We start from the raw sequence: 19,991 nt of genomic DNA, 5'->3' as shown, positions 1-19,991 counted from the left end.
CGAGTGGGTGCGGGTGCTCGAGCGCGTCCAAACGCTCCGGCGCCGAACGCCGAACGGGGAGCGGCGCGATTGCTCCGGACGCAGGGACACCGGTTCCCCCCGGGAGCCCCAAGCCCCGTCCCGCGTCCCTGCCGGGGCTCCAACCCGCGCCCCCGGGCACGGCGCCGCCGCCGGTACCTACCCCGCGCAGGGCGGGAACCGCCGTCGGGCCGGCAGCGGAGCGGCCCCCGCCGCCGCCGTCCTCGCTCGCCGCGCCCCCCCCGGCCACGCCGCGGTGCGCGGAGCCCGCCCGCCCCGCGCCCCGGGCGCCGCCGCGATGCGGGGGCCGCGGGGGCCCGGCGGGGCCGGGGCACTATTTGACGTCGAGGAGACGGATCACCGCGGCGCAGCGATACGGCGCGCACCAATGGAGTTCAAATGTCAGCAAGTTTGAGGAGGGGTGAGGCGCCGGGGGGTGTGTTCCTCCGCCGCGGCCCCTGCTCTAAACGGCGCGGCTCCTCGGGACGCCGCATGGCACAGGGGCTGCGGAGCGCCGGGAGCCGCCCCGCCCGGCCCCGCTCCGCCCGGCCCGGCCCCGGCACGGCCCGACGCGCAGGGCGTGGGGCTGCGGCGCCGCCGGCGAGCAGGTGACAGCGCGGGCCGCCCCGCGCCGTGTGCGCGACATGAGCGCGGCCGCGTAGCGCCGGGCTGCCCGCAGGGGCGGCGCTGCCTCTGCCCCCCCCCCCACCCCCCGGCTCCGGACGCCCCGGCAGGGACCGCTCCTCATGTCTCCCAGATAAAAAAAATAAAAGCGACTCCCTTCTCCCGGCCGCAGTCGCCCCCGAGCCCGGCCAGGCGCGGGGCGGCCCCGCCGCGCCCCATGGACATCGCCGCGGGCCCCGAGTCCCTGGAGCGGTGCTTCCCGCGGGGGCAGCCGGACTGCGCCAAGATGCTGGACGGCATCAAAATGGAAGACCACCCCTTGCGCTCGGGGCCGGCCACCCTGGGAGTGCTGCTCGGTGAGTGCCTGCTCTGCTCAGCTGGGCCGACGGCCGGCTCGGGGCTGCGCGGTGCCGCGCTCGGTGCCCCGCGCCCCGCTCGGGACTGCGCTCGGTGCCCTGCTCGATGCCCGGGGCGCGCACGAGAGTGCGCTCGGTGCCCCGCGCTCTGTTCGGGACTGCGCTCGGTGCCCCATACCCCGTTCGGTGCCCGGACTGCGCTCCGTGCCCGGTGCCCCACTTGGGGCTGCGCTCGGTGCCCGGGGTGCCCCAAGCCCCGCTCCGGACCGCGCTCGGTGCCCGGGGTGCCCCAAGCCCCGCTCCGGACCGCGCTCGGCGCCCGGTGCCCCGTTCGGGACTGCGCTCGGTGCCCCGGGTGCACTCAGCGCCCCATACCCCGCTCGGCGCCCGGTGTCCCGCTCGGGACTGCGCTCCGTGCCCGGGGTGGCGCGGTTCGTTCTCCTCGGCGTTTGCGGGGCCGGCGCTGACGCCGCTGCCGTTCGCAGGGTCGGACTGCCAGCACCAGGCCGTGTGCGAGGGCTGCCAGAGGCCCATCTCGGACCGGTTCCTGATGCGGGTGAACGAGTCGTCCTGGCACGAGGAGTGCCTGCAGTGCGCGGCGTGCCAGCAAGCCCTCACCACCAGCTGCTACTTCCGGGACCGAAAGCTCTACTGCAAGCAGGACTACCAACAGTAAGAGCCGCCCGCCGCGACCGGGGTGCTGCGGGCTGGGGCGCTGCGGGCTCGGGGCGCTGTGGGCCGGGGCGCTGCGGGCTCGGGGCGCTGCGGGCTCTTCCGAGCGCGGAGCCGCCGCGCCCGTCCCGAGCGGGAGCTGCGCCCGCCCCGCAGCCCGGAACCTGCGGTGCCGTCGAGGGCGGCGGCGGGCGGCCCATCCTGGGCAGCGCAGAGCCCCGGCCCGCCGTGCCGGAGCCGCCCCGGGAGCCCCGGCGGTGCGGGATGCCCGGCGGTGCGGGAGCCCCGGCGGTACGGCTCCCGCCCGACCCTGGCCCCGTCCCGGTTCTCCCGGCTCTCCCCGGTGTCAGCCGTGCCGAGCCCCCGCGCAGAGAGAGCCCCTGCCCCGCAGCAGCCCGCTTCATGCTTGTCACCGAAATTGAGGATCCTCTCCGTGCCGGGAGGGGGGCGAACACGGGCACTTCAGTCACCGGGACATAATGTGGCTCTGCTAGAAGTCTGGCAACAAACAAAGAACAACAACTATTGGTTTGCATCAACTTTTGTCAGGCGTTCAGCAGGCTCCCAGAAAGGCCCGAAGTGGCTTAGTGGCAACAATGTGCATTTCATAGCTACGGCATGAAAATCCATCGCCTTGGAAACTGGTAGTAAATGCTAACATGGCATGCTGAGTATAAATATTGTTAGGGTTATAACTCTTGTATAAATGGCCCAGATAAATGTCTCCCTGTTTGGGAATTACAACAAAACGTGTTGTTTCATACTGCACGCTACCAGAGTCTGCCACGGCCCGGGCGGTTTGCGGGAATGCAGCCCGGCGCTCGGTGCTGCTGGGCCACCACACTCGGTCGGGGTCCAGCGCGGGCCGTGCTTTCCCGTACCCTGGGGTTGGAGCGTGCCTGCAGAATTTACCTTTTACTTCCACGCAAAATAAAACAGCCCATGATAGCTATAGTTTGTAGATCACTGGAGCTTTTGTAGGTAGTGCTGCCTTGGGTGTTTTTGTTAGATGGGAAAGAATTTGGAATAATCATTAGGCTACTTAGAAAAGCATTATTTGGTAGTGTAAATATTTAGATTCATTGCAGACAAATATACTCTTTTAAGTCCCATCTTTAGCTTCTGTAAAATCGAGGATAATGCGTTGTGACTTAAAAACGCGATGGTAGACATTTGCTTTGTAAAAACAAGATTACTTTTCTAACTGAAAATAGAAATGTCACCACTTCAGAACTCTCCATATTATCAGAGATGTCCAATTGTAGAGGGGGACACGGGGTAACTGGGCTGACTAGCAATAAAAAGATATCAGCATGTTGGCCTTTGTTGAATCCCAGCACCTAGTGTGACATTACACGGGCGCCTGCTGTGCGTGCCCCCGAGGACTGACAGCGGCCGTGGCTCGCGGGGAGGGAGATGCTGCACTTCAGACTTTGTTTTCTCTGAAATTTTATTAGCCCTGAAGAGCAAACGTGAAACTGCTCTGCCCTCGTTTGTCTGCTTTCCCTAGCTGCTGCCTTTTAGACTCAGAAAAATATTCTTTTAGGATAGGTGAAGTATAACAATTCCTGTTCCCACATGCAAGCCGTTTTCTGGGCTGTGCGATGCAGCTGCTCAGTTCTGTTGGTGAGAGGGAGGAGGAGTGCAGCCATGAGCAGCCGTGTGGGTCACCTCGGGCGTGCTTGTCCAGCCGCCGTCCGGTGCCGTAATGCTCTGCGGTGTAAAATCCTGCTGTGTCCGTGCCTTGGAGCAGTGAGCGGGAGCGGTCAGTACAGAGGGAGACCGGTATCCGCGACATCAGGTGCTTTTTGTTGTCCTGAGTCCTATTTACAGATCTCTGGGGAGAAAAAAAATAAGAGAGACAATAAAGCTCACTTAAATTTTGTAGTTACTGAAATTTGCTTTAAATAGATTTTTCTGTACATAATAATGTAATTTAAAGGTCAGATTTCTCCAGAACTCCCAGGACTATAATCAAGTGCTGTGTGTGTATCTTTGGAAAACTGGTGTCTCGCCTTTCTAATAAAAGCAAGCTCCTCATGGGTCGGGTATCAGACCTTAAACCTTTCACTGGGTCAGGAATGATTGCTGCCCATCCTTGGGTAAGGGCATTTAGCATGAGGGGGAAGGGTAAAAGCATTTCGCTTTTGCCGGTTTTTTGAATTTTTCTTTTTTCTTTTTTTTTTTAATAAAAATGTTGGCTGTTTGAAGCTGCCCCTGTGCTTGGAATGTTAGAATAAATCTGGGGGGAGATAGATTAGTGGCCCACGGTTTGGAGTAGTCAGAAGTACTTGATAAATGTAATTTATCACAGAAATCTCATTGGTGGGACAAGCATCTAAGCTGTGCCTGTGTTTAGACTCTCTTCGTGCAAGAGATTCAACAGATTTTTGTATGAGTACATCTTGATATTTTGATTTAAGGCAAAGCTCTTGTTTTGCTAAAATTTAAGATTTTGAGGTTCACAGGTAGATTTGATTGCAAGGTTTATAAGGGGGGGGAAATAGAGTAGCACAACGGCAGCAGGGAGGCTGTCTCACAAGCCTCAGTCAAACAGAATCCCTTTGATTTTAATGAGAGCTTTTGCAGGATTGTTGTACATTTGGAGCCTTACATTTATACTTTTTTCTTTAAAAGATGTTTTCTTTCTGACAAACGGAAACCTTCAGAATGAATGTTTATCAAAAGTAGGGTATTTGTGGTAGTTACATTCTGGTTCTTGGCTTAAATTAATTTGTTTATTGTACCACTCCAGAGTGCTTCCTGCTATAAAACATTAATAATTATAAATATTACATTTCCTCCCCATTTGTATATTTTCATTTTGTTGCGATTGTGCATTTCTGGTTTGTTTTTCTCTCACTGCTCAGTGTTATGCAACGGTTTGCCCCAGTTATTACTGGTATTGAAAAAAAAGATTTGCTGAGTTCCAGGTTACATATTTCGTATGTAAGAAGGAAATATAATTTCTAGAAAGATCCATATGCCAAGTCGAGCTTTGAAAATAAAAGCTGTAAAAGAGGTCTCTTGTTTGAGGGATAGGATAGCAAACAATCACAGTCACTATTTCATAATTTTCATTAATGTATTTAAGTTTTGCTTAGGATGGGAAGGAGAAATATTTAGGTTTTTTATTGGATTCTTCAAGGCATGTCAGACGCTGCTTTAGCGTCATTATTGGATGCTGTTGGAAATCTACTTACCGTAGATTTCTGGTATGTCTTTATACCATTTTTCATCTTTGAGTCCTGTCTTGGCAGAGGCTGGGCTTATTTTTTATGTACAAGCAGCATGGAGCAGCATGTTTCCTTTCCTCTGAGCCTCTCAGGGAGGGAAGGAAACGCTGCGAACCCTCCTTGCTGTAGGGAAACGTTCCCCTCTCCAGAGCCTGGGAATTCTTTCACAGGAATATAGGACTGAGGCTGAGGTTTCCCAGTGCAGTTGCCTTTTCTATTTGAAATAAGACAAAAGCTTCCTATTAGTAAATGTCTCTTATTTTTGTGGATGTTATTTTTCTTCCAGAGGGAGTGAGCGCCTGTCTGTCGTGAGCACAGGCTGTGGAATGCAGGCAGGAGCTGTGGTGCTGTGGTGCGAGAGGTGACTTGAGCTCCACAGTTCTGCCGCTTGCAGAGTGAGCGATCACTGTTTGTGAACAGAAAGATTTTATTTGTTTTCAATTTTACTTTTTCTTTTAACTGAGGAGTACCAGACGTGTTGTTGCACCCATCAGTGCAGTCGTTTATCATCCAAACTCAACAGCATCGTGTTGAGGAGCCGTGTCCCCATCCGTTTGCCTCTCGCATCAGGCTGGCACTGGTCCTATGCGTGTCGTTAGGGAACAGCATAAAAACGGACTGAAGCATAGGGTGAGGAGCAGCCTCAGCACATGCCCAGGACATGGAGTAATGATTAAAGTTATGTCATCCACTAAAAATGCTTTTAAAAGTCGCTGAAATACTCTGGTGTTTTTGCTGACAATCCAGCCTACCCTGCGCTATCGGACACATCAGTCAATTGAAAATTCCCTGTACAATCAGGCTTTCGAGGCACCTTGAAACAGTTGCAAAAGCAGTTGTGCTGAGGAAACAGGGCTGTGATTTCTGCTAGTGACGTCAGCAGAGTGTCCAGGATCGGGCAGAGCCCCCGCGGGTCCCCCGTGTCCGCAGGAATTCGTCCCACAGCAGGCTGGAACTGCAGGCGGATGGCGGAGCACTGGCCGCAGGGCTGCCCGCAGCCAGCCGGGGATTAGGCTGAGTAAATGCTCTCAGGGCTCTGTGGATGGAACGTGTGCGGAGGGTTTAGGGAGACATTTTGATTTTCTGCTACAGTCGTAACCTTATTGAAGAAAATAATTGCAGTGACAATACGTAATGTGTACTGATCCACAGCAGAAAATGATAGGGAGGATCTTTCTGCAGTGTAGGCAGTGTGTAGTTAGATTAAGAAGAGGATGATTTGTAATACTTAACTACTGACCTGAGAAAAAATAACCAATAAATATGAAAGACATTGCAAAATTTCTTCACTGAAATACGTGACAAATTTTGTGTTCCGTTTAGAAATCATATTTATTATTTTTTTGGCCTAAGGTTTTGAACTAGTTCAGAGGCATACATCACACCTTTTCAGCTATCAATAATAAATCATGGGAAATCAGCTGGATTCGAAAGCCTCTTCTTAGGCCAGCAATGCTGTTAGGGTATTTCTGTCGTAAATGTGCACCCCTCTCGCTTACTTCCCTTGTGGGACAACCTGTAAAGCATGGTGCATCTTAAAATGCCTGCTGCTCTGGTGAACTTGAGAGGTGGGCACATGTTTAGTGGAGGCTGTTTAATTTTGTCAGATAGTTGGGAAGAAATATGCCAGAGGAAAAGGGGTGTGCTTTCCATAACGCAGCTGGGATTTTTATTTTTTTTGTTCCAGACAAAATTCAAATTTATACTAAATCTGCTACTGCTTGTTGTAGCAGGAATTAATTTCATTTTATGTAATGTCTCCTTCCCCTGCAATGGAGAGCATCGCAGATTTAGTAAATCATGAGAGGAGGTTCCCTGCACGCCAGCCCGAGGTTTCCCTGCCCGCGCTGCAGCCGGAGCCCTCTGTGGCCATAAGGAACCGGGCACTGGAACTGTGGAACGGGGCCGTGTTGGGGCACGGATGCCTCCTGCCCCACTCTGAGCACGGAGCCCGTGGGCGGATGCTGGTGGGAGCACCAGGATAACGGTGGAAAAGAGGGGCTAGGGAAATACTCCATCGTCCCATCCCTGCCGAGCTAGGAGCAGGCGAGTAAATTTTCTCTCCGTTTGGTTTGCACAATGTGCTTTGTGCTATTTAGCTCTTTCGGAAGAATGTCGTCTGTAACAGTGATTTTTGGTGATAGTGTCAGAAAGGGTTTTTCTGCCGCGTGGGCTGGCTTGGGAGTGTGTCACGAGTTGCATAAAATGCAGATTCACAAAAAGGCTGTGGACTTGAAACCCCAGTGAGATCCAAAAAGGCCGTTTCAGTGTCCCCTGCAAAGGCTGTGCTAGGCCATGCTCACAAAAAACCCAGGGATAAATGCTGCTCTTTGCCTGCCTGTTTTTGCTTGTGTGATCTGTGATGTTATTGTTCAAGTGAGGTAAGGAAGCAAGCAGTAAATAAAACCATGGAGTGCGTTGTGCAGGGCTCTCTGGTGAAGGTAAACAGCTTGATATTGCTCTTGGAAGGCTCAGTGCGGGAGAAGGGGGTCTGGTGTGATTTGAGGATGGTTGCGTTCCTTACCAGACAAAAAGCGACTCAATGAAGCCACAGTTTCTGCTGGCTACAAAATATAAAACTTCCAGCTTTGTTCTGCAACAAAGAATAAGGTTGGTTGTGAGTAACAACCTGACCTGAGCCTGACAGCCCAGCCTCCAGCAGCCAAGTGGCGAAACCAGGAGTTCCTTTGGATTTTTAAGAACAGAAATTTCCTTTCTTTCAGCGAATTGGAATAAATTTGTCGAGCAGGGAATGGTTATCGAACGTACACCAGGCAGGCTGTGTAATTGTGCTGTGCTGTATCTAAATCTATGAATTAAAACTGATTTTTGTTTTATAAAATAGTATTAGAATTCTTTTTTTAGAAAGCAGAGATGTTAAGGGGGTTAAGATATTTTAACAAATGTAGCAGGGAGATCAGATTATTTTGCAGTAGTGGGAGCTTTAGAAGCACTGGTAATGTTTAGGGAAGGCAACACGAGTTTCTCCATTAGTAATTAGGGGGAAAAAAAAATGTGGACACCCTCATATCTGATTTAAAATAAATGTTGAAAGTAAAGCTAAGGTTCTGAGTTTGAGAATAGACACTGTAAGAGAGAGAAAAATGATGGTGCTTGTAAGGTAAAATGAGCCGAGTTTTGGTTTTAAATGTAATGCTCTTTGGTGTTTATAACTGCGTGCCTGTGTAGATCACAATCTTCTGTGCCTTGCCCAGGTGAATCATTTGCTGTCTCTAGGTGCCTCTTGAAATGCAGCAGAAAATTGAGGCAAATCTTTTAACTTCTTGCTTGTTTTTTTTTTTTTTTGTGGTTTTTTTTTTTTTTTTTTTTTTTTTCAATACTGACCTTACATTTGCGTTTCCAGGCTCGCTTTGGCTGATATTCCTCAAGTAAGATACTGCCTTCCTTCTGGTTCACTTGGTATGTCTGCTTTGACCATCACATCTTGCCAGCACGGTCTCAGGGCAGGGGCAGCCCCTGGCACCTGTGGGTGCTGGGCAGAGCCAGGACGAGTTGCTGCTGCACAAGGGAGGTGGGGACGGTGGCTTCTGCTGCCTGGGCCTCAACCAGCCGCTCTCCAAACAGCCATTTTGCAAACCGAGCTCTGGCTGCTCCCAGACATTTGTGGTAACAAGGATTTGCTCCTGTAAGATGACCAGCACACACACGGAATACACATGTTGCCGTTGCCCTTTGTTGGATGCTAAATATGTCTTGCAAGTAGGTAGCACCGTGTGTGGCACGTTACGCACTTTGAATGCAGATGATGTAGAGCAGGCCCCTTAAGATGAAGTGCATTGTATGCAGCGTTAGGTGTTGACTGTCTAGAGAAGGGGAAACATTCAGGTCTTCATTCCCAGGGGAAGCAAGGATCTGTCCCAGCCGCTTTCCTGGCCTGAGATGGGAATCCAGCCACCCAGGCAAAACCACCTGCACACTTCTCCTCGCTATACTCGTGCGGAGCTGGAGTACCTCACTCGCCTTTCCAAAGCTGGTTGCCTGTGGGCGACTGAACAAGTAGATGTTTGCAAGACTGTACTATAGTAAAGGAATCATTAATATGGTTAATTCCTGTTTGTTATTTTGTTGGGTTTTAAATTTCGCAGTGATCTTTATAGATAGAACAGAACTGCAGTGGCACAAATTGATTAAATGCCCTGGATATCAACATGAACAAGGAAAGGAATAACCTATTTCTTGGGAACTTTTATACTCTGATGCTCCTGTAACAAGCCAGTACATTTACGGAGAGTGCTCGTCCTGGAGGTCATTTACTTTGCTTCCAAAACATAATATTTTTTTAATATGCACAAAATCTTCCTCCTCAAATGTTGACGTGAACTTGTGAACATGCAGTTCCTATTGACTTCAATGAGAGCCATCGTTGCTCATCAAAGGGTAGAATTTGGCTCTTGATTTTACTGCAATCAGTGCATTATTTATAATGTACAAGCTTGCATGTGCACTCTCCCAGTCAGAGCTAATGGAATTTATATGTGTATGCTGAGGACCGAATCCTCCTGGCAGCTATTAGCGAGTTTACTTTCCTGTGTTTGTTCCTTCATGTTACCTGGAACACCATTCCCTAAGTACAAAAAAAAAAACAACCAGAAAAGAATAGTCTACAAGCAAATTTGAACTTGCAGAAGAAATTATTTAAATTGTTTTAGAGCATTTTTAATTACAGCCAGTGGTCGCTCATCGTTCTCTCAGACTGATGGAAACATCATTGTTACTTACAGCAGCTTCTCCTTACAAATTGAGCATTGGTGCACTCCTCGTGTATGAGTGAGAAAGCATGTCTGTTACAGGATGTGGACGTGGATGGTGACTGCGGACCAGAGTGCTGGGCGCCTCTGTCAGCCATAGCTGGAGCTGGGGCACTGGGAGCTCTGCGGGGCTGCAGCTTTAGGCTGCAGCATGATACCTGCCAAAGCTCATTAGTGAGAAAGGTTAACAGTTCTCATTAACATCCACTCCACACAACAGTTGTTTCCCACCTGTGGGATCCTATCCTTTGACATAATCAGCTTGCCTACAGCTAGCATTTTTCTGTCACCTGATAGAGCTATTCATTCAGCTTCCCAATGGCAGCAGCTTCTCTGGTTTCTCATTCTTTCTCTTATGTCACAACTTTAAATCAGTTTCGGGGGGAAGGATGTGAGTGCGCTTGTGGAGGTTTCTGTCGATAATGCCTGTGAAATGAGACAAGTATTTAATTCTGTATAGTACAGAGAGGATTATTAGCAAATCACAGTAAAGCACTGCAGGAAATCATGAAATTAAGACAAAAAAATGCAAAGCAAACCAGTGAAATGATCGCAGAAGATGTGAGCTACCTTCGTTTAGTGGGAGGCTTTGGTGCAGTAAGGTCCAGCTGTACGTGGCAGTCCAGTAGCCCAGTGCTATTCTTAAATATTCAGTCTTCTGCAGACCTTTCTCTATAGTGGCCGATCTGTGCAAAGCCATCTCAAGTGCAGCAGCTCTTCGTTTGTTTGCTGAGTGGTGCTGTGCTCTTGGTTCTGTGGGTCTCAGCGGGGAGCAGGCTGGCCTGCCGAGCTTGTGAGCCTCAGCGCGAACTTTTCAGATGGTCAGAAGCCCCAGGAGTGCCACCAAGAGCTGCAGGGAGTGGTGGGGAGGTGGTGAGCAGTGGGAGCAAGGGTTGACCCAGCTTCCAGGGCCTCACTGCAGCAACACACAGCCCTGTTTTCACCTTGGTTACTTTTTCCAGCAGCTGGGGATCTGGATTACCTGCTCCCTGTGGGTTGAATGACGTGTTCAGGATACTGGAGCTGTGCTGGTGCTGCTGGTGAGCTTACACAGGTCAAAAGCCATGGGCCGTCTCTTCCTGGCTGTGGTGGGTGAGGGAGGTTCCCTGTGTGCGTGGGATGGGATCATGCAGGTTACCTGTTCGGTTGGGTCTGCCTGGGCATTGAGAGGTTTGCATTTCTGACTTCCAGGAGAGAAAGAGCTGATCCTCCATCCTCCTCCCTCAGCTATTAATAGTTGTGGTTTGCAGACTGAATATCTACTCCATGAAGGTTTGTATGTACTTGCAGGCTTGAGTCAGTACCTATCTGTTATAATTTTAGAGAACAATTTTCAGATTACCGGTGCACGCAGCGGGCTGCGAGTGCTCACGGAGCTTGGCAGAGCATTCCTTCTGCAGCAGTCGCCAGCACTGGGAACACTCCCTGTGTAGAGAGGCTGGCGCTGCCAGTTCACGGGCCCCAGCAGAGGCCTGAGCCGGCAAATCCCGGCTCCTGGGGCTCCCATGAGTAATGCCACTGGAGCCAATTGCCCTGGCGTGCAGTGGCTTGCAGGGTCATGCGAGGTCAGTTTACTCACCTGACAGCTAGTGGCTCTTCATAGGCAAAGCCCACCCTAAATACAAGTCGCAGTTTAACATTGTGAGTTGTCTTCTCAGTTGCGTCTTGGTGTGGGCTTCATCTGGTGACAAGAAATGTGGAGCATAACCCTAGGGATCCAGCATCGCCAGGTCTGATGAGGAAGGTGTGGTGGGGCCCTCTACAAACATCGGTACCAGTAGTGGATTTCCTTCATCCAGTGTTCTGACCAAGCCAAGCATGTGCTCCGCACTCTGCTGGTGGCTCTGTGGTCCTCTGCGAGCTGTTTGACTTATAACCGCAAAGGGGAAATGCAAATATTGTGTTTTGAGAGCTTCCCAGTCACCTTCCGATCATTAATAGTTAGACTCCAGAGTAAGAAAGGAAGAGAGAAGAGAGAGAAAGGAACAGCAATCAAGACATGCCTCTCTGCAGAGGTCAACATAAAACCAGTCTGTTCTAAACCCCAGTGAATGAGTTTTGCATATTGTGTGCAGCTCTCTTGAAATCTTAAGAGAAAACATTTTTTTTGGACATGATTCTATTGATACAAGTTTTATTACATGTCAGTCTGGGTTTTATTGCATATGAACAGTCACACAAAATATCTCTGCTTTGTACCAGTGACAGGGGTGGTGAGAGGAGGCTCAGTGAAATTCAGGTGACCGAAGCCTTTACAGAGAAAGCCCCCTACCTCTCCTACCAGTACAATTTGTGTCTGCACCCAGGAAGGGAGAGGTGCAAAGGCTCCAGGATTGCTGTAGGTGAGGGTGCCGACCCTGCCGTGTGGGCATCACAGAACCTGGAGCCACCTCATGCTATTGGTGCTTAGCGGTGGCTGCTGTTCCATGTGCCCAGCATGTGCTGCTGTGAGAGGACTGCAGTGACCCTGTGTGCGCCTGTAGAGTTCTGGTACGATACCCTGTGCATCCTGTCTGGCTGATACTGTCCCAACCCCAGCAGTGAGGAAGTGGTGCTAAGCTCTGCCGCTGCCATAGTGGCCATTTCCAGCTCTGCCCTTATGAAAAGGAGAGGGTGGGAGCATGGGTGGCAGCGCCCACTCTGCTCTTGCTGCATCCATGTCTGCATCTGCTGGAGCCTCACCTTGTGCTGCCCAGCATTGGGCGGATCTTGCCCTGCACTTGCAGGCTCGGCTTGGCTCAGATCTGCCCTGCAGCTGGGGGTGCGCAGCCAACTAGCATGGGCTGAGGTGCCGTCACCCACCAGTGTTGAGAGCTGGCCGGGAAGCATTGCTGCAGCACTGGTGCCTCTGCTGCATAGGGCTGGGGGCTGCAGTACCATCAGCATCAGCAAACTGGCTTTTCATAGACTGGTGCTCCTAGGGAGGAAGTGTTCTGGGCATCACTTCGCCACGGGGGCGATGCTGTTCTTCCAAGGATTCCCTTTCTGTCAGCAGAACGTGCCAAAGCTTTGCAATATCTGGACACTTTCTCATTTGCATGCACACATGAGAAATTATTTACTTCATTCACCAACATTTTCCCAAGCTGCAAGGAAGCCATCCACGCATTTTCTCTTTGAAAGTCATGACCAGCTGACAGCAGCGGCATTGTAGCTGGGTGTTGTTTGTACCCTGTACCATTTTTGCATGGGGCTGATGATCAACAGATATTGCAGTGTCTTGCATATGTCTCTTGGTTTGTGTGTGTGTAAAAAGAAAAGGAACACTGTTTTATTATAGATGGGGCAGGGTGATGGGAATACTTATAGGGCAAAAAGCAGGTTAAGAGCAAGGTATGAAGTGTTGCAAAAGCAGAAATGGCGTAAAACTACTGGGGGGAATAAATGGCATGTGAAATGCTGCAGTGATGCTATCTCTCCTTGGTATCGTTGGTTTGAATCTGCCAGCCTTAGTGGTTGGAGCTGCAACAAACAAGTGATTCAGCTGATGGGAGCAGAACGCGTTACAGCCGGCAGCTACTTTATTAACGCAGGGACAGGTGGAATCCCGGGGCTGGGGGGTTCCCCGGCTGCAGGCTCTGCACCCTGGTTGCCTCTGGCTGTCACAGCCCTGGCAGGAGATGCCGTGGGAGAACATTGCACGGAGGAGGCAGGGTTTATATGTCAGCAACAGCTTTCCATTGTGTCCTGTGCCAGGGGATGCGGGGGAACGTGTGGTCTTCTCACGGTGCTTGTGCTCCACAGAGAGATGGTATGCACTGGGGATGCACAGCTCCTGCGAGCTTGGGCCTTAGCGTTGTGCTGCCTCGGCCTTGCTACCCATGCCCGGGCCAGTTCCCCAGCATGGTTTTGTGGGTGTGGAATAAATTAGCCTTGATGGCGCCTGCATTAATTTTATGTGGGAGAATCCCCAGAGATTCCAGGGCAATTACAGGGAGAACAGCCTTGCCCAGTGCGGCGGCGTCCCCATCCAGCCGCTGCTCCCCGCAGAGGAGACAGGAGAACTCGTTGAAGCAGTGCTGGCGCTCCAGCAGTGCCCACTCCCTGTGGCCAGCTGCCTGCCTGCGTCATCCCTTGCAGTAGAGACCAGAGCAGGGTCATCTGTGGTCCCACAAACAACCACGCTTTGCTGCGGGTCCAGGTGTTCCAAAAGCATGTAGATGTGACACGCTGGGACATGGTTTAGCCGGCATGGTGGTGTGGGGCTGACGGTTGGACTGGATGAGCTTAGACGTTTTTTCCAACCTTAATGACTCCATGATTCTGCGACTCTATGACTGACTGCTAGTGGAGCTCACTGTACGGATCCTTGTCTTACAGAAAGGTTGGAAAACAAGCCCAAGGCAAGCAAGCCGGCTTCATTTCATCCCTGTCCTATGAATATTGGTTGTCTAGCATAATTGAAGCCTGTTCCATTTGTGGCTTTTTTCTTACTTAAATATTCAGCTCATATTTTGGCAAAGGTTTGTCTGAGCGCAGAGCGGATACATTCAATGACAAGAGCTATAACATTCAATTTGTTGGATGCCACAATTAAACCTCAGCTTTTTCACCCAGCCATCTGAAAGCCAATTGCAAGTTGTCACTCAAGCCAGAATACACACAAACAAGGGCAGTGCACAGCCCCGGATCCTAACAATGTGATTTTCATCGCCTTACCAGTCTTTGGGGAGTCTTCTGCTTCCATCTGGAAGTACCTTCAACCCTTTCCAGCTACAGATCTTGAAATAGCTAGAATAGAGAGAAAACCAAAATTACATGGAGTTTATTGCCATTTCAGAAGGAAAAAAGTGTTTGAAACAGTTTATTCAGGAAGCCAGAGGAAGTTAAGTGGGAGACATTTGCCATTTCATCAGTCTGTTGGTGATAGCCATTCATGTCATAAATGGCTTGTGTCATTTGATGCCAAAAATAACACAATTTTCCTCCCCAAAGGCCTATAGGGTTTTTTTGCAATAAATGTTTATTTGTTAGTAATATGCTTTAAACAGCCCAGTCTTGACCTCAAGTCTCCAAAAGAATCCATCTTCTCTCTGAAAAATCCTACAAAGTTTGTGTAATTTTTTCTGGGGAGGTGTAATTGATGGCGCAGTGAAGGGCAGTGTGTTTGCTTTAACTACTGCAGCTACTTGGATTAACTGTTTATAAGGGCCCACTGTGCTTTTGAATGGCTACTTTCTTAGATTTCAGGCTTTAGTTGACAGCATTTCCTAATGGTTTCTTGGGATTTGCTTAAGTTTGATCAGTAAAAATAAATTTCTGCACTCAGCTCACCCATTGTTCTTTCCTTATCACTGCTTTGAAAGCTGTTAAACGTTTGTTTGTTGGAGTTTGGTTTTGTTGATTTGCCTACATCGTGCAAGTTCGGAGCAGAGGTGACCAGGGCAGCTACCTGACAGAGCTGAGCAGGGCTGATCGTTCCACGCCTCCTGCTGATCTCGGAAACAGAGTGAGGGAGACCTTGGTGCACAGCAAATAACCTGCATGCAAATATTTTTGACAGGCTTTCTCAGTGTAGGCACTGGAGTCTGCAGACTTCAGCGCGGCATTGGCAGATGTGAGTGATTACGTATTTGAAAAGGTAATAAAGGATTTTGTAAATATGCATAATGTAGAAACTGTTGTTTTGAGATAAAATAGTAAGTCGAGTAATTAATTTATAACATGTTGCACTGTTTTGAAATTGCAGTCCCAAAAGCTGGAGTTGGATTTCCACTGGCAAAGTGTTTGTGGAATGCTGGTGCCATGTGATCAGCAGCCCAGTAATGTAACAATTGTCTTTTCACTGCATGGCCAACCACCACTGATTTAACTGATGCTAAACCACATTTTTCAGCTGCTTCTGTTTTGCCATCAGCCCCTCTGATGCTTCTCTCTCATGATTTTTCACGTATACTTTTACTAAAAAAGCAAAGCATTAAGACATTTGTCAGAATTTTTTGTTAGTCCTTAAATGAAAACGTGGTTTTCTTAAAGATCTCTAGAGGAGTTATTTTCTTTAAAATCATCTGAATTATGGGAGAGAATTACACATGTAATTTCTCAAAGCATTTCAGATTAAAGTGCTAGTTAGTTCTCAGCCAGGCGGGCACTTGGATGAAATAAGGAACAGAATGTGTAAAATGAATGGAATTAATTTTTTCTTTAAACATCTCACATTTGTGGAGTTAATTTACTTGGATAACATGCACACTTGGGAAGCTTGTGTAAAACTGATTTTAGTGGAACTCTGTGGCACTACATGGCACCAGTCATGTACTGCGAGTGTGTTTGTAGTTTATTGATTGTGACAATTATGTGATGCTTTTAAAATACATATTTTGACAAGCACAGCTTCTACCTTGGGCTGGGATCCTGCACATTCGTAGGGTGATTAATTTTAGTCTCTTCAGGAGCTCTTTACAAGGTAAAGTTACACATGCAACCAGGTGAATAACGGGGGCTCTTGGGGTACCTACACTGCATGGCAGATGCTCATTTACTTCCCAGAGGCATTTTCCAGGCAGCCTGGGCCACAGGAACTGAGCAGCTCTGTACTGGCCAAGCCTTGCCTGATCTCTGTGTCTGTTTTGGGTTTTGCCGGACAAACGTTTTGACTTTCAGTTTAGCCTGTGTTGGATCAGTCCTGTTACAGCAAGGTCACATCCAAGCTCTCTTTCCTAAACTCAAAATATTTAGAAAGAGCTTTAAAACGTTGCCAGGCTTCTTGCTATCCTGCTGCTTCAGACGCTGCTGGGAAGTTCAAGCCAGACCAAACAGTGTTGACCCCCGCTCCCTCGGCTCCAGCATGGGCAGAGCTCCTGTGACTGCCCAGGCTGCCCAGTGGTGATGGCAGCGAGGGCAGCTCATCCACTCTTTCCTGGCTTGGAAGTTTCTGAGTCCTGGCCTCCTTTGGCTTAGAGCTATGGCTGGCCAGGGTGTCTTGGGAAGGCTGGGGGACCATGGACAAGTACGGGAGTGCTGTGCTTGGTGTGGCTGGGGTAGGTGCATGCATGTGGGCTGCTCACACCGCAGGCGCATGGCCATGCAGGTGTCCAGCTGCAGGGTGTCCAGGGACAGTGGCATCAGAGCCACCACCTCCACACCAGGGTGTGGGTGGCTTTTGATCGGGCAGAGCATCCTGCCCTTCCTCCGTCCTCAGAGGAGAGACTGCATACCTTGCCTGTGTCCTCTCAAGCCTTCTCTCAGGCACGGGAGAGCTCCTGCGCTGCCAGGAACCCTCCGGTCAGCCTGGGCTGTGTGACATGGGCTGGCATAGTGCCACAGCAGGCACGCAGGGGATGCAGGCACTGACGCTCCCTGACTCGCCCCTCCGGCTCCAGTGAAGTTTCTCCTGATTCATCCCCGGTGGTGTGTGGTGGTTCATGCTGTCAGCATCAGCTGCCTGTTTGTGAAACCAAAAAGAAACAGCCTGGAGTTGGCTGAAACAGTCACATTACCACGGCTAATATGAACTTGCTCCTGTTAGAGGATAGTAAAAGTCTTCCTTTGTTGCACAGAGACTGAGCTTTGCCATTTTTGAGTCTTTTTGTCAGCTTACTTGGGTGTTAAAGCAACTGACAGAACATTTACTGTTATCCTTGTGCATGAGCACTCCTGGTAATTAATTCAGTAACTCTTCTGACCTTCTGTTTAAAAGATTTCAACTGGTGCTTTTTCTGCACAGACTTTGCCCTCCTTCAGCATCCTGAGCTGTTCATTTAGTATGAGCATGGCTGTGGGGTAAATGGCTCACATCTCTGTGCTGCTATATTCTTGTAATAGCTAACATTAACAAAGTTAAATGGACAAATGAACAGGAGAAAGAGAAGAAAAGCAAAGGAGCAATTAAATGTAACTTTTCATCATGAAAAGGATTTCACTGGTTTATCTTCTAATAAGATTATGTCACCGACACAAGTACCTTGGAGCCGCTGATTGACAGCCTCCTGTACTTTTATCAGGCACTGTGACACTAAACCTCAGGGCCTTTTGTCCGATAGAGTGAGCTCACGGAAACTCGCCGTCCTAATCCCCTTATTCATGTCAAGCACAGAAAAGAAGTCCTGATCGGATGGCACCTTACAACAGTGTCACCTCCACCCCCTCGTCGCTGGACAGACTTGGGACATCTCCTGCTTTGTTCGCTGTCTGTGCTTTGCTCTGTCGGAGCCATGCGCTGCCTGCTGTAGGACCATGTAGTGAACTGTATCACTGAGCTTCTTCAGAGCTCCCATCCAGAAAAAGGGGTAAAAGGAACAAAAACCCAGTCTGTGCAGAAGCAGAGGATCAACACGAAGTGCCAAATATCGGTGTTGCTCAGTGGTAATTATTATTGGGTGGGATACTTCCTGAAGCTCAGAACAGATTTTTATGTCCTCCTCAAAGTGCGGGTACCCATAGAATTCACTCTTAAGAATCATAGAAGTCAGCAATTCATCCCAGTCACTGGTGTTAAAAGTTTCATAGCTCCGGCCCTTTCTTAGTCGTAGGAATTCCTTTGTGCATATCCCTGTGGTAACCTATTTCAACTAGTGATTCCCTGTGGTGCTTTATTTACTTGTCCAACTGTTTGGAAGTCTGTTAGTCTAAAGATCAGATGCTCTGAAACAAATCTTATTACTTTAACCAGCTCTGCAAATTCTTCTTTCTCCATTTTTATTGACTTCTCTTCAGCTAGAACTAATACACATGCAGCAGGTGGGCAAGTATGTCTCTCAAAGTTTAGCCTCTCAGATTTAACATGAGAAACTATAATTTTTTTTGTTTTCCTTGGAAAATGTGGGAAACCACAGGTATTTGAAGAGTTGCCTCCTCAGTGGATTTGAGAAATTTATACCGGTTGCTGTAATTTTTGAAACAGAAGTCTGGGAAATTTCAAAGTAATGCTGCATTCTGGGGAAGAGACGAATTATCTTTTTGTCATGTTAAGTATTTTTTCAAGCTGTAATCAAAAGCAAAGGAATGGGAAAGTTTGAAGATCATTTTCCTTTCATCCAGGCTGGTACCACTGATAGAGATGCTGCCTAAAACTCCCTTCTGCTCACTGCCACGGGCCGCTCCAGCTGGCATTGCTCACCAGTCTCAGTTTTAGAAGGCATGTCCAGCTCCTCTGTATTTTTCATCTCTATGCACATTTTTAAAGTAATTCTAGTTGTTAAAAGTCAGTGCTAATTAAACGATTGAAGAAATTATCTTTCAGGAATTCCCCTGTCTCTTCCCGTCCCCCGCCCAGTCTCCTGGCGACCTCGTGCTGCCCGACTTGAGCACACATCTCATCTTCAGGAGGTGTTTGCATCTCGTGGCACCTTCCTGCAGCAGATATCAAAGTCCTTTGTGGAGCGACCTGCCCAGGGCTCCTGCAGGCCTGGGCCTGTCCCGGGCACGCTTATCCCTGGGACACACCGTGTCTTCCCATGCCTCCTGAGGACCAGGCTGCATGAGGAGCTGGGATGGGGAAGTTCTCTTGTCTGGGGTGTGCAAAGCAGATCGCTGCTGCTTCACTGGCATCTGGTTTTCCACCTTAAGAACCAGCAGCTGCCATCAGCAAGTGAAGGAAACCACAAGGTTTAGGCTCTCATTTAGCAGAGCTTTGAACACAGCGCTGCTAGGATCTCAGAATTTGGGATCAGTGTGGCAGCAGTCTCTGCAGCAAGGGCAGGACTGAATGGAGTGAGCTGAGAGCAGTTCTAATACCCAACTAATCAGCAGGGCTGGTGAAGGAGTCTATAATGTAGAGGTCAGTTAACTGATAGGTGAGTTGTGGCAGACGATGTCAGGTTGTGCTTGAGGATAAGGTTCACCAAAACTGGAAATCAGTGTCACAACCTCAGGCTTCTCAGAGGAAGCCTCGCTGAAATGCAGGAACACGAATAATGAACACATTGGAAATGTGAAATGCAAACCACAGCAATGCAGTATGAGGCTGTGTGCACTTCAGAAAAGATGACTGCAGAAATCAGTCTGGGATCCCGTTAATCTCCTGGGTTTAGTATTGTGAAACTTGTGGCTCTTCACTGCTGTGGTTGGTACGTAGAGGCAGTAGCTCCGGTCACAGTGGTACCTGCACAGGCTCTCCTGCAGTGACACCCAACAGGGCTGTGTTAGAAGGATGTAGGCAATGCAGTGTGTTCCGAGTCTTCAGAGGTAACAAAACCCGTCCTCACAGCGTGCCCTGGAGCTTTGCACAACAGCTCCTCAGCTCCTCTAGACATGTCTTGCCCTGCTTGGAGCAGGAGGATCAGTAAGCAGGGGACAAACTCCCACCCTCAGCGATCCCCCTGTTTCTGCATTAGCAGCACATGATACTAAAGTGTTCTCATTGAAAGAAAAATAAC

At 49.6% G+C, this 19,991-nt stretch overlaps 1 protein-coding gene across 1 annotated transcript in view; it reads left to right on the top strand.

Moving 5' to 3' along the window:
* The first annotated feature begins 533 nt into the window (after window positions 1-533).
* LMX1B (LIM homeobox transcription factor 1 beta) overlaps window positions 534-19,991 on the top strand; it is a 96,580-nt gene continuing 77,122 nt past the window's right edge. Inside the window, exons 1-2 of the mRNA XM_054084346.1 lie at window positions 534-998; window positions 1,484-1,670. Of these exons, the coding sequence (XP_053940321.1) occupies window positions 860-998; window positions 1,484-1,670 (326 nt within the window). The 5' untranslated portion in view covers window positions 534-859. The remainder of the gene's footprint in view (window positions 999-1,483; window positions 1,671-19,991) is intronic.

This window comes from Cuculus canorus, chromosome 19, assembly GCF_017976375.1.
Source record: "Cuculus canorus isolate bCucCan1 chromosome 19, bCucCan1.pri, whole genome shotgun sequence".
NCBI lineage: Eukaryota > Metazoa > Chordata > Aves > Cuculiformes > Cuculidae > Cuculus > Cuculus canorus.
The sequence above is the reverse complement of the archived record's forward strand: the minus strand, read 5'-3'. Positions and strand labels throughout refer to the sequence as shown.